The sequence below is a fragment of the Amborella trichopoda genome, chromosome 8 (genome assembly GCF_054954075.1).
Source record: "Amborella trichopoda isolate Santa Cruz 75 chromosome 8, AtrichopodaSantaCruz75HAP2 v2.0, whole genome shotgun sequence".
NCBI classification, from domain to species: Eukaryota; Viridiplantae; Streptophyta; class Magnoliopsida; order Amborellales; family Amborellaceae; genus Amborella; species Amborella trichopoda.
In genome coordinates, this window is record NC_142343.1 from 3,300,123 (window position 1) to 3,316,494 (window position 16,372).

General features: G+C 35.4%; 1 protein-coding gene across 4 annotated transcripts; it reads right to left on the minus strand.

Annotated features, from left to right (window-relative positions):
- Positions 1-1,349: 1,349 nt before the first annotated feature.
- On the minus strand, positions 1,350-6,758 carry LOC18440188 (uncharacterized). 4 transcript variants are annotated; one of them, XM_020670955.2, is made up of 4 exons: positions 6,324-6,616; positions 4,541-4,632; positions 2,091-4,398; positions 1,350-1,934 (listed from the first exon to the last, which is right to left on the minus strand). In XM_020670955.2, exons 3-4 carry the CDS (start codon positions 4,239-4,241, stop codon positions 1,638-1,640), a joined length of 2,448 nt encoding a protein of 815 aa, XP_020526614.1. In that variant the 5' UTR covers positions 4,242-4,398; positions 4,541-4,632; positions 6,324-6,616; the 3' UTR covers positions 1,350-1,637. The 4 variants fall into 4 exon arrangements, with proteins under 4 accessions (XP_020526614.1, XP_020526613.1, XP_006850403.2 ...); XM_020670954.2 differs by having other exon boundaries at positions 4,534-4,632; XM_006850340.4 differs by lacking the exon at positions 4,541-4,632 and having other exon boundaries at positions 6,324-6,758.
- Positions 6,759-16,372: the final 9,614 nt, after the last annotated feature.

The following is a 16,372-nucleotide window of genomic DNA, read 5'->3' on the forward strand; positions in this document are numbered from 1 at the left end:
AGAAAAAACAAAAGTTGAAAAAAAAAAGAAAAAAATTTGTGTAGGACCAAAGGTGAACGTTTGAGTTAGATCTATTTTTTTAAATTCATATTAGGGATGATAAAAACTAAGGAGATTCGAGCCCATTTCCGATTTTGCAAGGGAAACGACAGTGTTCATGACTTATTCCGATCCGCGTTGGCTATTTTTTATAACACTGGATGCAACAATGGACTGCAATATCTTTATTTATTTCTGTGACAAGTAACTGAAGAGTATACGTAAGGAGTAGACAATCAATCGATTGATATTAACATGATTTGGGAGAGTCGTCTCATTGAATGAATGATATGCAACAGGACGGCTTTGCCATACGAAAGTTTTTTATTTCAAAATAAGAAAGAGAATAACACTATAAATATAATAGTTAATTTATTCTTATTTGTTAATACCACTATAAATATAATAGTTGATTTATTCTTATTTGTGCATGTTCCTTGTGTTAGAGCTTTTTCTTTAGCATATTGTTTTGTATGGGTCTATTTCTCGTTTTTTCACTATTTTACAAATCTTTGCATAAATGACAATATATTGGGACACTTACGATTGATTTTTGTTCCGTATCACAATATGAAATGAATCACATCATTTGTATAGAGCCTAGGCTCTAAATGAAAAGTAGAGCACACCTTCAATTAGTGTCGAGAAACATAGTTTCAATACTAGAAATCATTATGATAGCCTTAAAATATATTTTTATATCTAATTATAGAATTTAAAGCTTCAAAAATAATGTAGATCGAATAGATCTATGAAAAATTGAAAATCTTGAAAATTGACAGTAAAGTATTCATATGCGATGCCAACTGCCCAGATTGTGAAAATAAAATAAAGGATGACGTTTCTGTAAGTCCAAAGTTCGATGAAAATAAAATAAAGCCTCACCTCAAATCTTCATCCGAAAAGTACTTTCGGCTACTGAAATCTCTAAAATCGAATTTTAACATCAACAATAAATTTTAAACTAAAAAATTGGTACAAATCTTGCAGATCTACAAACACTTATATTTAAAACAAGATGGATGTAGATAATTTGTTACAATATACACTATGTTTAGAGATTCAAATCCTAATTTTTTTTCACAACCATAATGTTCAAATCGAGATGATCAATACAAAGGTTTTCGAATGCGTGACTTGCAATTTTCGATGAGTGATGAGGTGAGGATTTGCTGATTTTGATACGGCTGCAGCTCTATCAAACTACTTTCCTAAAATAAAACTAGGCCATGCAGCTTATACTACTCCAAAGGCTGGGTGGCCTATCTCATCTTCTTCCTTTTCTAACACACCTATGATCTGAATTCAGATGGGTAAAACATATAGAGCTTTCTTTGACCTCTTTGAGATGCAACAAGATATAGTATCAATACAAAGGCTTATTTCACTTTACAAAGGTAACTATATCCATATATTATTACCCATTTATCAAAAAAGCAAAAAAAAAAGAATAGAAAAAGGTAATTTTTATCAAAAAAGAAAATAAAAAAAGAATACAAAAAGGTAATTCTATACTGCAAATTCAAAAGCAGACCTCAGAGATCCAATCATAGGACTCTTGCTTACCTGTTCATGGGCAGGTAGGCTCTGGTCTGCTATTAGACCCTCCCAACAGGAGAGAGAGGGGGATCAGGAATGTAGCTTAAGTGGATTTCTCTCTGATCTTTTTGGGTGTCCATGGCTATGTATTCCTTTAAATATGGTGAGGATTCAGGTAGAGCCTTCTCTTTATGAGGGCCCCAATTTTCGGAGAAACAGGCAGGTTTTCTACAATGCAGGAGGGCTACACAAATGGAGAAAACCTGCAATGGGGTAAGGAATTTGTCGTAATCAATCATGTATAGTCCATTGCGAATGGCTCCCATGCTTATCGCTGGTCTATTTCCTTGAGAGCCCTAGATAGATGTAACAGAAATTAGGATGTGAGTTCAATTGTTTTTACGGGGAGAGAAAGAGATAGAGGGAGAGATGAACACAACTGATAAGAAATAGTTGAGGAAAAAACATAAGGAAAAAAGAAAAGAAACAAATAATTCACATAAAAGGCATACCCGTATGAAAAGATCAACTGGAAAACCTGTATCTGAACCATGGCTCCCCTGGATGGAGGTTACATCCTCACTATGAGGATGTTGTTCACACAAAATAGTAAGAGAGCACCCCATGTCCCAACCTCCACAATCACATGATCCACCCGTTCTCCACCGTTCAATCAGAGACGAGGGCTTATTACTTTCCTCTTCATTTGGTATACCATGCGCATCACTTGGAAGTATGACTTCAATACTTGATACAGGTTGTTTCTCTCTCTCTAGTTCACAATCTCTCTCATCAACTACGGCCTTATTTTCACTCCTGAGGATTTCTCTCTCCTCCAATGGGACCTTAATAACCATGGCTGCAAGTTCACTATAAGGATGAAACTGATAATGGGTCTCCAAGAAATCAGAAGAATCCGTCTTGCTAGACGTCTTACCAACCGGATTTCCCAGTTTTGTGTATTCAAAACTAGTGCTGTATAAAACAAACTCCCTCACAACAAAATGATTGAGAGATCCATGAGCATGGTTACGTGATTGCAAGAAACAGGAAACCTCCATTTGACCCACCATGTTAGAGGCTTGGACATGATTGTTTTGCTTTTTCCCCTGGTTAATCCATACTCCACTGTTCCTCTTCTTGATGTCAGTGAAAGAATGGAAGGTGTATAACCAGTCACAGGAATCCTTTTCAGAAGTAAGGATTTTCCTTCCAACTGATGCAAGAAAACTTCTGTCACCATTCAAGGAAAATGTATAGAAGGGCATGCCATTTTGGTACAGGCATTGAAGAAAAGCGTGTACCATCAAGTCAGAGGTGTTCTTCTCACTCTGCCAGGACCCTTTGAAATCATTGGTAGAAAGGCTTTTAGAGAGACGAAATCCCTTTTTCATGGTTTTTTGGTTACAAGATTTCGATCTCACGGTTGAAGGCTGTTCAGCTGCTTTACATTCTGTAAAGAATGAACTGTGAAGATTTTTAGGCTTTGTTCTGTCCTTAGAAATATTGCTCGACTTTACTAATGGCTCTATCATTCTCGTGAAAGAACTGAATCGAGTTTTTGAGCATGTTTTCTCTTTATCCACAGGCAAACTATCTCCACCATTTGGTTCTTCTGGTCTAGCTGTTGCTTGATTTTGGGTTTCAGATCTTGGATTCAAATATCGGAAGCCTAGTCCTTCTCTAAAACTAAAGCTTTTGGGCCTTGCACTCAACTGATCACTCGTTTCATAGTCGTGTGATGGACTGCCAAGAGTCTTCACTTCTCTCTCTTTACAATTTGATCCATTGCTACCTTTCATCTCTCTAGAATTTGATCCACTGCTACATTGAACATCTGAGAGCAAAGAATCCCTTTCCACAGCATTGCTTACAATGGTATCTTGCTTTGAATCTTCAGTCTCTAATGTTTCCTCCTTTTGAGAACTATGCTCTATGTTTTTACTGCTAATGGCTTGGTCTCTTTCCTGGTTCTGGGAATTTATATTTGACATTTGTTCTGAACTAACCGAACCATGATGAGCTACATTTTGGTTAGATGTGTTCTGATCTGAGCTCAGACTTTGGGCCCTAATAGCAGATAAAAGGGTATGAAGTGAATTTGAAGAATCAATTGACGCTCTCCTTTTCCTTGCAAGTGAGCTTTTGCCACTTTCGTGAGGTTGGGTAGACGTGTTAACCGTTTTAAAGGATATAGTATCAACGTTTCTTTGACCAGGCCCCTGTTTTTGGGTCTCTTTCCAATTTTCGAGACGTTTCCAGTCAAGAACTCCAAAGTTTAAAGCCTTCTCCTGCAAGCTGCTTCCACCTTCCTTGCACTGAAGATAGCATGGGAGATTAGACATATATTTGACTATCTCTTCGGCCTCATTGGCCTTTGCATCACGTCTCTCTCTGTGGTTCTTGTGCTTTTCTGATGATTTAGATGGAATTGAACCCTCTCTCTTACCATGTATATTGGGATCTGAGGTGCCACACTTATCTATCAACCTTGAACTTCTCCTTCCTCTCGGGGATCTTGTTTGAGTTTTGGTTGATGATTTAGGGGGGTGATAGATTGGACTTTTCCTCCCTCCAACATGAAATCCTACTCTTTCACTCTCTAAATGATCCATATTAACATGGTCTGCTTTTATCTCAGATGGCATATCCCTAGAGTCCATTGATAGGATTGTCAAGGTTCCTTCTATTTATGGGTCCCAATTTCTTTGGATTTTGATGCATGATTCTGAAAAATTTATGCTTGTCTAAGACATATGCACTTCTTTCTGGCTTTCACATCCTCTGCTCACATCTATTCTTGCATATATCGTCATACAGCTGAAGAATAAATCAAAACCAAAAGTTAACAATTGAATTAGAAGTTGGAAAAAATTGCCTACACCGAAATAACTTTTTTGTTAAGTATATCATAGTCCAATGGACTATAGAATACGACACCCCAATGCTGCATACGCTGTACATTCCATTTTGTTAGGTTTGGGTGAGTGGCCATTGCTCATGTCCTTGGTATAAAGACCAATCCAGATCACCATCTCATCCCCCAGCCCCGACCTCCAAAAAAAAAGAACAAGGAAAATAATATGAATGTAGTGTTTAAACATTCCAATTGCTGAGTCGAGCAAGTTTAATTTGAAGGAGGAAGCTCTCGAGCCTGCTTCCAAAATAATTCTGAAAAAATGAAATTCAAATCCAATTTCTCTAAAAAAATTTAGAGGAATACAATTGCTCTAAAATTTTACCACAATATTTCAACAAAACTAGATTAAACTGCATACCGAGGTTCACAACCTCGGCTTGGGTGCTGGACTTGGGTCTTGCCAGAGCTAAGTAACTCGTGTGAGTCCAGGTGGACTTGCACAAGTAGTGTACATGGCCAAAAAAGCCATAAAAACATAGAAAACGTTTGTTAAAAATAAAATAAAAATAGTAATAATAAATCAAAAGAACATAAAAAGTCCAATTAAGATGGAAAAAAAATTATAAAACATAGATTTAGAAAAATTGATTTATAACTGAAGACATTTCATAAAAATCCAAAAAAAAGAGAAAATATAAAAATAGGGCAAACGAAAAGAAAATCTTACAAATCATAATAATAAGCATCCAAATTACATATAAATATTCATACATTGATTTTTTATGATTTATTTTTTTAATTATCCTGAGTTTTGCCCAACTACACAGCTCGGCAAGGGGCCGTCCACTCAGACTTGGCCGAGTTTTGGATCACGGCTATATACATAGATATTTTGAGAGAAAACTCAAGAAATAGTTCACATCAGTAAATATTGATAATTATTGACAGATAAATACAGGTAATTATAGGAAATTTAGTAGTTTCAATAAATTGACAAGGTGAAAATACAATTAAGGAGCATTTATCCAATGCTAAATGCTAAACTATAACTCAAAAGGAAACAAAGTAGTGCTAATAAAGGCTACAGAAAGTCACCAATTCATAGCAATACCAGTAATAATGACAAATGAAGCATCACAAGGACTAATTTTCAGGTATGAATGTGCAATTAACTTCAATAAAAATTCCAGAAAAAATGCTGCAATTAGTATTTACCAATGAATTTAAACAGTGTGCATGTTGAAACTCTGGCATATCTAGTTAAGTATATTTTCAAGCAAAATATGTATCAAGGAAGCAGGCATTATCCTATTATAACTCCATCAAAAGAAGAAGAAGGAAAATAAGGATTCAAATCAATCAGAAGAAAAAAGAGCAAGAAGCCAAACTATCAAATTTAAACTTCAAAGATAATTTACAGCAACATTCCTTCATGAAGATAAGAAAAAAAAAAGCAGCAATTGAAAATTGAAATGCCAAAATTCAGCAACCATAAGAGCTAGATCTAATAAACTTGCCAATCATTTAAAACTCAAACTATCTAATTGTATAAAAAATGCAAGTTAATCCATTTACAGTCTAAAATTATATCCAGAAAATGCAATTCTTTTAGAAGGAAAATTGCAAGTTAATCCATTTACAGTCTAAAATTATATCCAGAAAATGCAATTCTTTTAGAAGGAAAATTGCAGCTCGATCGAGGTACTTAACCAAAAATCATAAGAAATCCTTAGGGCGTGCCCATTTTTTGATAATGGAGTCATGCTATCTATGAACATTCCTGTCCGCCCTCATTTTAGACCTTAAATCAAGGTCTAAAGCCATGAATGAAAAGTTAAGCGAGAGAAAAAGCCCCAAACTTTAGAGAGAGAAAGACGAAACTTACCAGACACTCTCTTGAGAGAAAACAGAAGAATGTAGAAACTTTGAAAGCCAGTAACTGCTGAGGATTGTGAAACGAAGCCTAATTTCGCACACAATTCAAGCGTACACTAAAAGAAAAGAAAGGAAGCCTGAGAGATTGAGATAGAGACTTAAAGAGAGAGAAAGAGGGAGTAAACAAGAAGTAACGAAGAAGTAAGACAGACAGAGAATCGGATTATAGAGAGAGAGAATCGGATTTTAGAGAGAACCAGTTTTCTTCACAGTAGAGGACGAAGAAGAAGAACACGGCCCCGTGCTCTGAGAACGCCTTTTGCCCTTATGTAAAGTACTCTTTATCCATTCATTGGATAATATGACCTTAAGATCCCTGGCTTTTTTTTTTGAAAAGAAGAGCGAACTTCAGGGGCATTCAAAACTATAAATGATTGTTTTGCCCTTGCATCCAATTAAAGGGCGTGGGAGAAATACATTGTGGAAATCAAGGCCCGAGTGATTAAGTGAAATAAGAGAGGAGAGAGGAGGAGAGAGTAATACAAAAATATAAAAAAAATTAAATATTTTCTTAATGATTCAAAAATTGCCTATAGCACCTTATTTAATTGAGAGGTTGGGAATTCTGGATTTGGAAGACCAAGAATTCCCGTCCCCCAATTTGACCAGTCCGACACAAAATTGCTAGACTATCTTAATCTTTTGTTTTTTTTACTTCTTGTTAAATGTAGCCAACACCAATGTCAGACACTAAATAAACTTCTTCGGCCTTTCTTTGTTAGTAATGAAACAAATAATAAAATAAAGTTCATGGAAAGCACACCTACAAAGCCCCCAAAATGGAGAGAATACTGCGGCCACGTGAGGGTACCTTTGTCCTCCGTAAAAGATACTTGTTTGGATATTTAAGCAATTCCGTGAAAAGGAAAGGGCTTTATAGTCATGCCCATCCATCTTCGTAAATCATATTAAGAAAAGACGAGGAGCGGGCTACAAAGAGCGCCGCAGGCCTAAGAAAAAGGGTGGGAGTGGGACCCACCGCTTAGACGCTGCCAGACTTCCAGTGACTGTGTCGGGTGGGCCCCACAAATCATACCAAATCAGCAAGGGGAGTGTTTCTTGGATGGCCATGACAATGCCCTTTGTTCTACAGAATATTTCCAAATAGCCAATCTCGTCTTTCCCTCCATAAACATAACCCTGCTACCATCCCTGTGTACTGGTTTCTAAGATGGGGTGCGTCAATAGGAGTGCAGGAAAAATCGGGCGGGATTTTATTTGTAACGTATTTTTTAATAATTTTTATCATTTTGAAAAAGATTGACAATTGATTCGATCATTAATACTTATTTTTATATTTTTTATTTGAAAACTTTAAAAAATACCTTTTATTACAAATTGATTTTTTTAAATTCATTTTCATGATCAATTTTTAATTTCATTTTGGATGTGCTTTGTTTAATCATTATTTAAATATATTTTTCATATTTTGTTAGATTTTTTTGTATTTATTACTTTTTTAACACTTTTTTACTCCTTGATATTTGCTTGGTTAGACCGGTTGACTCAGTTCGTTTACCGATTTGGCTAGTTGAACCACTTCCGGCCCCATATCTGGTTAATCATTCCGATTCAATTTTTACTACATTAGTCTAAAGTAGTCCTATCGGAGCAGGACGTACATGTACTCCATGTGATAAATGACTTCCACAAGAAGACTTCCGCCATTTGAAACTCTAGAATCCACTTTAGGCTAAAAAATAAAAAATGATTTTCTAAATACTTAGGTGCATTGTTTTAAAATCCCATGGTTTGGATTGGAAATCATCGATCTAGATTGAAAATCGGTCCAGACGGACCATCTTCCTTGTTGGATCCAGGAATTAGTCCAATTCTTGTAGGATTGCTTATTTTTTCAGCTACGATCTAGGTGATTCTGTTTAGGAAATGCATGATCTGGGTTAGACAGATTGCCTAGTTCCCATAGGTTTTTTTAACTTTTTCAACTTTTTATTTTTTATTTTATGAACCTGTAGCGATTCCTTGTTTGGATGAGGAGTCGCCCAGGACCAAATGTGTTATGGATGGTATCGGTTTTAACCTGATTGCCCCTAAAACCCCTTTCATTTATTTATTTTTTAATCTTAGCTAATGTTTTTTTGGTTTCCCTTAATTGCCCCTAAAACCCCCTTCATTTATTTATTTATTAATCTTAGCTAATGTTTTTTGGGTTTCCCCTAATTTTCCCTAAAACCCCCTTTATTTATTTTTTAATCTTAGCTAATGTTTTTTGGTTTTCCCTAAATCCCCAGCTCCAAAAACCCTAATTTTTATTTTTAGTATTTCTTTTTGGATCACCTAGTCGGGTTTTTCCATAATGTCCATCCCGAGGTCCGGCACAAATATGTGGGGTGAATGATCCACCCCTATTTGTCTTGGTTTGAAACACTATTATGGACCAATTCTCACACAAGAGAATTGATCGGATTTGTTGATTTGAACCAGATTTCTAGAAGTACAGTTCACCCAGCTAATCTAGATTGTTAAATAGCTTAGATCCGACCATTCAATAATGGAATGGTCTAAGATTAAACTTGGGACATTACCTTTTTCTGATACATAGGGAGAGGGGATCAGCTTAAACTTAGGACACTACCTTGTTCTGATACGTAGGGAGAGGTTAGATCCCCTACGGGATGTGGTACATATCATACATTCACCTCCCGAGTAAAACCAGTCTGAAAGGTTTTGTAAGTTTATTTGTGCCACCCTCTTCGACATGGTGACCAATTATTGTATGCGGATATAACCTCTTCAACACGGTGACCAATCATTTTTGTCCATTTCAAATTGGGTGATTATGAGCATGACCAAATTCAAAGTTCCAAAATAATTTATTTGTTTTGCCTCAAGAAATAAATGAATAGTATACTCCTGCGGGAGTAGGATATCTTTTGGCTGCATCCCATGTGCGCATAAAAAGTAACGCGCTAAGGCTAAACAAATATTAAGAACTCAAGCGTCAAATTTCTTTTCCTGAAAATACTCATCTGGTGCAAAATTTCATGTCAAAAAGCTCCCCTTAAGTAGGTCATTTGTCTAAGGGAATAAGTACATGGCGTGCTACAATTGGTTAGGCTTAATATAGGCTCCTGAATCATAGAGTGCTTTCTCTTCTGAAATGGAGGACTCTTGAGTTCTTCTACTCCATGGTGATAGAGAAAAGGTGTTCTAACCAGCCACCACTCAAAGAAAAAGTAGTGCTTTCAAGGGGTTCCTATGTTATAATGCCAGTGCTGCTGTTGTGTAGAGAGAGAGAGAGAGAGAGAGAGAGAGAGAGAGAGAGAGAGGTGTTGAAAACCACGAATTGGGGACGGGACTTGGCCGGCGCCTGGGCCAAGTAACTCGGGACGGGTCCGTGTTACTCTCTCCGAATCGGATCGGGTTTAAAAGGTGTTAAAGAAATAAAAAATGTTAAAAGAAAATAAGAAAATATGTTTAGAGTAAAATTAAACAAAACACATCTAAATGAAGTTAGAAAAATAATGAAAGAATAAATTTTGAAAAAATCAATTTGTTATTGGGTTATTTTAGAAATAATAAAAAAGAGAAAATATAAAAATAAGCATTCATTGTCATAACACTTTCCAATACTTGTCAAAATGATTAAAAATATAAAAAAATATTGCAACTAATTTTTTTTAGTTTTTGAAATTTTTTCAAGTTCCCCAAGTTAATCACCTAACCCGGGGATACTCAGCTTTGTCAAGACGGTGACTTCAAGTTACTGGGGCAAATTCGAGTTCGCTCGTCCTGGTTTTCTAACAGAGAGATAGAGAGAGAGAGCCTTTCTAAAGAGAGAGGATAAAAAAAGCTCTTCTTGTCAACTCCTGGGCTTGATTTTTCAGATCTAAAATTACTTGTGTCATCCGTGAGAGGGAGAGACAATTGGGGAGCCAACATATAGTTTAGTGCTAAAATGTCATTTCAAAGATTGCATTCTAGAGATAGAGAATCGTTTAGGGAATAAACTTGTAGTTGTATGCAGTGAGAGAGAGTCATTTGGGGAGGGAACAGTGTTTGCAAAATTGAATTAGAAAGGTCAATTGGATATTGGGTCGAAGGCGGTTTAATTGGTCTAACCGGTAAGCCGACCGATTCAACCGTTCTTATCGGACAAGTTTTGGAGAGTCAAAAAATTGTTGAAAAAAATTAAAAAGATGTTCAAATAAAATTCTACTAAAATACGAAAAGCATGTAAATAGTGATTAAAACAAAAAAGTTGAAAATTAATCAAAAAATAAATTTTTTTTTGCATTTTCTTAAAATTTTTATTTTAAAAATACCAAACAATCGACAAAACTGCTTAAAACTGAAATCGAGGGAGAGAATCGTTCGGGTAATCAACTTGTAGTTTTATACAGTGACTTGTCAACTTCAAGATTGTAATTGAGAGCGAGAGAGAGGGGAGAGATCATTTTCCCGCACATAAAAATCAGGGGAGCGGTTTGTCATTTTGTCCAAACGGGTGGTAAGTGGAAACCCTTCTTTCTTCAAATTTCGAACCGAGGTGGGCCATCGCAACACTCATAAATATGGGCAATTTCGTAATTTTGTCAGTCGTTCTTTTCTTCCCTAGAAAACCGTATTCCAGCTGGTGACTCTGACGTGGCACTGTACAAAAGCGGTGGCCGAGGTCAGGCTCCCTTCCTCCGGCCTTAGCTCTCATATAAATTAATAAATTTTAATTTTGTTTTACTGTGTTCCCGCAGGAGCAAATTGGACATTCACCCAAGACAAAATTAGGAGGTGTGGAGAACTTTTCCTTTTTATTACTATAAATAATTAAGATTTTTTTTTTGAGTTCCTAACCAATTATATCTGACCACAAAACTTAATGTTTGATAATGGGACACGATTCTCTTCATATTTGAAGCCCTATGAGGGTGTTTTTTTTTTTTTAGTGAAATGACTGCGTTTTTAGGCAGAGACTTTCATTTTAATTACGGTAGAAACACAAGATAAATAATTAAGGAAAAGTTCTTAACATATTACATATGAAAGTCGAGCTCAATCTATGTTTGATCATGGGGCATAATTCTTTTCATCCTGAAGCTCTATCGGGCTCTTCTTGGTGAATAGATGATTTTTTTCAGGCCTATTTAGAGTTGCATCAATTTTCGGGCTTTAAGGTCTGTCGCTAAGTTGAGCAAGTTACCTTGTCAGATTTTGATGATGGGAGCAAATGCACAATTTACTCCTGCAAGAACATGTAATCAAGCGATTTGTAATCTCACAAATTACATATCCACTTATAATTCAATAATTAATGTTTTGATGTTAAAAAAGTGAGTGGTCCCACCGAGTGTACGGTGTAGCATTACTCTACTTTTTTTTTTAAAGCTCGCACCGACATTGCGGTTAATGGTTAATGAAAATAAGATATAGGGAACCCTCTCGAAATAAAAGAATTTGAGTGTTGGGAAGAATCATTGGGGCTGGGAACATTTTGAAGAGAGAGACACACAGGGACTCTGAGGAGACAGATACTTTCCATTTCATAATCAAAATGCAAAAATAGTGCTTCACTTTCAATGGTAATGAAAGAAGGGGCTCAATAGGGCACTTTTTTCCATAGGGAAATTTATAGTTGCCCAGGGCCCAGGGGATCCATAGGGCAATTTTTCTATAGGGAAATTTATGGGCAACTATATTTTTTAGGCATATGACCTATACTTTTTCCTGTTGGGAAATTTATGGGCAACTGTATTTTCTAGGCATATGACCTACATAGATATTTTTTAAAGGAAAAAGATTATATAGACCGGAGGCTCAGCACAATCAAATTGGAGCCCACTTCAAAAATTTCACTAGAAGAGATTGTTTTGATGTCTAAATATCATCAAATTGATAATCTAGACATCAACACGCATGGATATGAGAAAAAAAAATAGATTTCAAGTTTTGGAAATTATGCATCTTGTAATAAATTTTTGGATCGTCAATTTTCAAGATTTTATAGATTTGCTTTACATTTTATAACTAAAGTTGAAAATGTATTTTAAAGCTCTCACAAAGAATTTCATAATTGAAACCACATTTCTGGGCACTATCTGAAGGTGCACTTTTAAAGCCTCGGCTCTGCTCTCTACAAACAGCAACTTCTTTTAAATGAGACCACTAACCTTAATACAATTGCATCCACTCCCAAGTAAGACAAAAATACCTCTTATATATTTAAGATTAACTTTCATCCATACAGGCTTATAACATGTTTAAAGCCTTCTTAAAAAAAATTGATTGTAGGGAAGTTTATGGAGGCATCATAGGAATGGGTTGATCTTTTTAGTCAAGGAGGCAAGAGGATTCTACTTCTACTCGTTAACATGTTTATATTAAAAAAAAATAAAAAAATAAAAAATTCTAGGTATCACCTTAAGACTAGTATTCATGGTTTAGCGATCTATCTATTACATAGGACAAAATATGTATGCATATGGTACTGTTTCCCAACTATCATTAATCTCTCAAAATTGGGTTTGGCTTGCATGAGGTTGCAACTTAAAACAATAAAAATAAGGCACACCTCCAAAAATTTTATCATAAGATAAAATTTTGATGTCAAAAGTATTAGGATGGCATAAGAATCAATTTTCATCTCTAGTTATAAAATTTTGGACTAAAAAAATGATTCAAATCAAGTAAATCCATAAACATATGAAAATCTTGAAAATGAGCCGTCCAAATAATGTGGTTTTTTTTTTAGACTTAAAATTTGGTTTTTTTCCATATTTATACATCTCAATAGGGAGATGATACCTTAAAGGGGTTTCTAACTTCAAAACAGCCTTTTCTCATGGATTTTTGAGATGCACCTTAATTCTATATTTTAAAGTTGCGACCAATGTTAAAGAAACCGGGCGATCTAACCGCTAACTGCCTAGTTAGATCGGAACTGGTCAATTTCGGATTTGGGTGGCGTTGGTGGTCGACCGGTATTTAAAAAAACAAATAAAAAAAAATGTATATAAATTCTAAAAAATAAGGCATTTAGTTTGTAATATTAGTTACATTATGGTAAAGATTAAAAATTGTTTTGTTCATTAATACTCACTTTAATTCAAAGATTGGTTTGTTAAAATCCATTTTTTTCATTAATTTTCAAGTTTATTTGAATGTATTTTTTTTTAATTATTATTTATATGCTTTTCATATTTTAGTAGTTTTTTTTGTATTTTTTTGTATTTTTTTATTTTTTTTATTTTTTCAACACTTTTTTGACCGCCTGAGACTTGCCTGATTAGAACAGTTGAATCGACCGGTTTACCAGTTAGGCCGGTTAAACGGCTTCCAGACCCATATCCGATTAACCATTTCGGTTCGATTTTGTGAACAATGGTTGCAACCTTATATAAAAAATTTCCCTCAAAATTTTATACAAGTATGTACTCGGCGATGCAAGAAATTTGAGCATCTGGGACACTACAAAGATAAGTACTTGTTCTCATATAACAATTTTCACATGATATTTGCTAGTAATAATAAGAAAAAACAATAAAATAGGTATCTATTTTGGGTTTATACATAATGCCACCATTTATCTTTGTTACAAGGAGATCACAATTGCTTATAACTATTTGATGTAAAATCCGATAGCTTGGGTGTGTCACAAAGTCCCAAAAAAATTTCTTTTAAATTTTAAACTTGGTCAATGGAATAAATGCATCCACCAAATTTCACATCTAATGGTTAAGATTAATTGTGACCACCTTAAACTAAAGGTAAATGGTCTCTAGTTTCCATGTATCTCCTTAATAAGCTCACAATAAAAATTTAGAGAAGGTAGACTTATGTAATATAACATTTCTTTTTATTTATTTTTTAATGTTAATTTGGAACTTTCCATTGAAAAACTGTGTAGGGTTGGCAATGGAACGGTCGGCCTAGCCCTCAAAAAGTAGGGACTGTGGCTCAAGAGTTGTGTTAGGGCCAGTGCAGGCCAAGTTCGGACCAGCCCAATCCTCTTTTTTATTTTATTTTATTTTATTTTATTTCATTTTTTTTAGGCCTTGCCGGGCTTAGCATAGCCCCATGGGAACAAGGGCCAAGCTAGTCCAGGCCTGACCCATTGCTACCCTTAGAACTGTGAGATTACCTAGCGTGGGACACGTGTGATATACCTTATACCTAAACCTCCTATCTCCCTTAAAAAAAAGTCATGTATGACGTTGGGCCCTTTATAAGAGCATGAACATAAAGTCTGGGACACGCTCGCTTTCTCCAACTTTAGGAATCAGCATTGGCCACCCTTTGGTGGAATCTATGAACTCGTGTCACTAGCATTAAGCTCTTTTACCTCCATCCCTTTATTTTTTCATCAAGAGGCATAAGCTTTTGCTTTACTTTAGGGAACAATATCTATAAATCTTAGACCCGCGCATGCATGCATGCACATACATTAATGATTGAGAAAGTAGTAAATTCCAAAATCGACGCGCCTATTTGAAATTGCTATATTTGTTATATATTTGAGAAGTCCTCGGTTCTAGATGGCCCTGAATCAGAGAATCTTATGAGATTATCCAAAGCATAACAGTTCACCGTAATGATGAACAAGGTGGTTCACTATAGGGATTCGGGTAATTCTCAAGTCCCAAGTTGCTAGGGTGGGGTGGTTGGGCTGTAAATGGCCTGAGTGCAGCCACTACCACTAAAATTGGCCCGAGTTTAGGCTGTTTAACCTGGACTCGGGCCAAATCCATGGGCTTCGCTTACCCTTGTTTTTTTTTTTAATGAAATATTTAAAAATTTAATTGATTTTCTATTGGCTATTAATAGGGCTGCACCAGGCCACCTACCTAGCCATGGCCTCTAGGATCATAGACCAGTGCTTGTTAGACCCGACCAGTTTCGCCTTGTGCCATAGGGTGATTTTCTATTTTCGTTTCACCAGGATACTTTCAGACTCTTTCGGCTCATAACGAACAACTTGAATCTGATCGCTAGAGCTGAATCGGATCGCCGAGTTCCTCAGTCTGCACCCTTGAAGAGAGAGAAGCTGAGTAGGATAGATTATATGCTTCCCTTAGGAGAAGGTTTTCCAAAAGGAAAATGATTAAAATAATTATCCAATGGCGGAAAGAAAAGTTCATGAAATCTAGATAAGTTATACGACTATGATTACAAAGGAACTGCACATTTGCTTTAGCACCTAGCCTTTGTGCCCTTTCCAAGGTACTGTAATGCACCGCATTTGGCTTTTTAAGTCTGATGAGCAATTATTCACAATCGACCAAGTTATGAATCCACAATAACTAATTCTAACCTAGTTTGTCAAAATGCCACATAATTTATAAATGGAAAGGTGTTGAACACCACTTAAAGTTGTGAGAGATACTTTGTTACTTCGTTGGTGAGGATTGGAATGATTTCATGTCACCGTATCATTATGAATCCACACTTTCAAAAAATTATATTTGTGGCATTTATAAATTTTGTATAGAAACTCTCTTTATTTCAATAATCAATTTCAAGAAAGATAAAATTCAATTTACACTTTAAGGTCAATATATGTTGCTTCTAGACCATCCATTTGGAGAATCTCATGATCGAAGCCTTTATCAACCTAAAATGTTTTTTTTTTTTTTAATATTGTTAATCTAATATTGATAAAGCTATCTAAAAAATTTTGAAAAAGAAAAGGATCTTTTTAAAGCCTAGATCTAAGTATCTCATTAAGATGGACGGCCTATAGTAATTGCACTAAAAGAACACTTTTTAGGGAGTGTTTTCAAATTTTACTTTTTTGTGATTATTTACAAGAATGAAAATAGCGTATGTTTAAAATTTGGGATCAAACAAATAGCCTTAACGTAGTTTTGAAGATTGTTTCATTATATTTCCATGGAACCATTGCATGAAATCACATCCCAATAAAAATATGCTGGTTTGACTCGAGGATAAACTGAGTCAAACCGGTTCGGGTCTTTCGCTATTTTGAAAGGACAAGCCTAAAAATCACATGAGTCTCTTTTGTCACAAGTTTACCGTTTATTATTT

Excerpts from the sequence above, each read along its gene's own strand:
- LOC18440188 (XM_006850340.4), bottom strand. The coding sequence starts at position 4,241 with ATGGACTCTAGGGATATGCCATCTGAGATAAAAGCAGACCATGTTAAT. Across the intron at positions 1,935-2,090 it reads CAGTTGATCTTTTCATACGG|GGCTCTCAAGGAAATAGACC; the intron begins GTATGCCTTTTA and ends ACATCTATCTAG.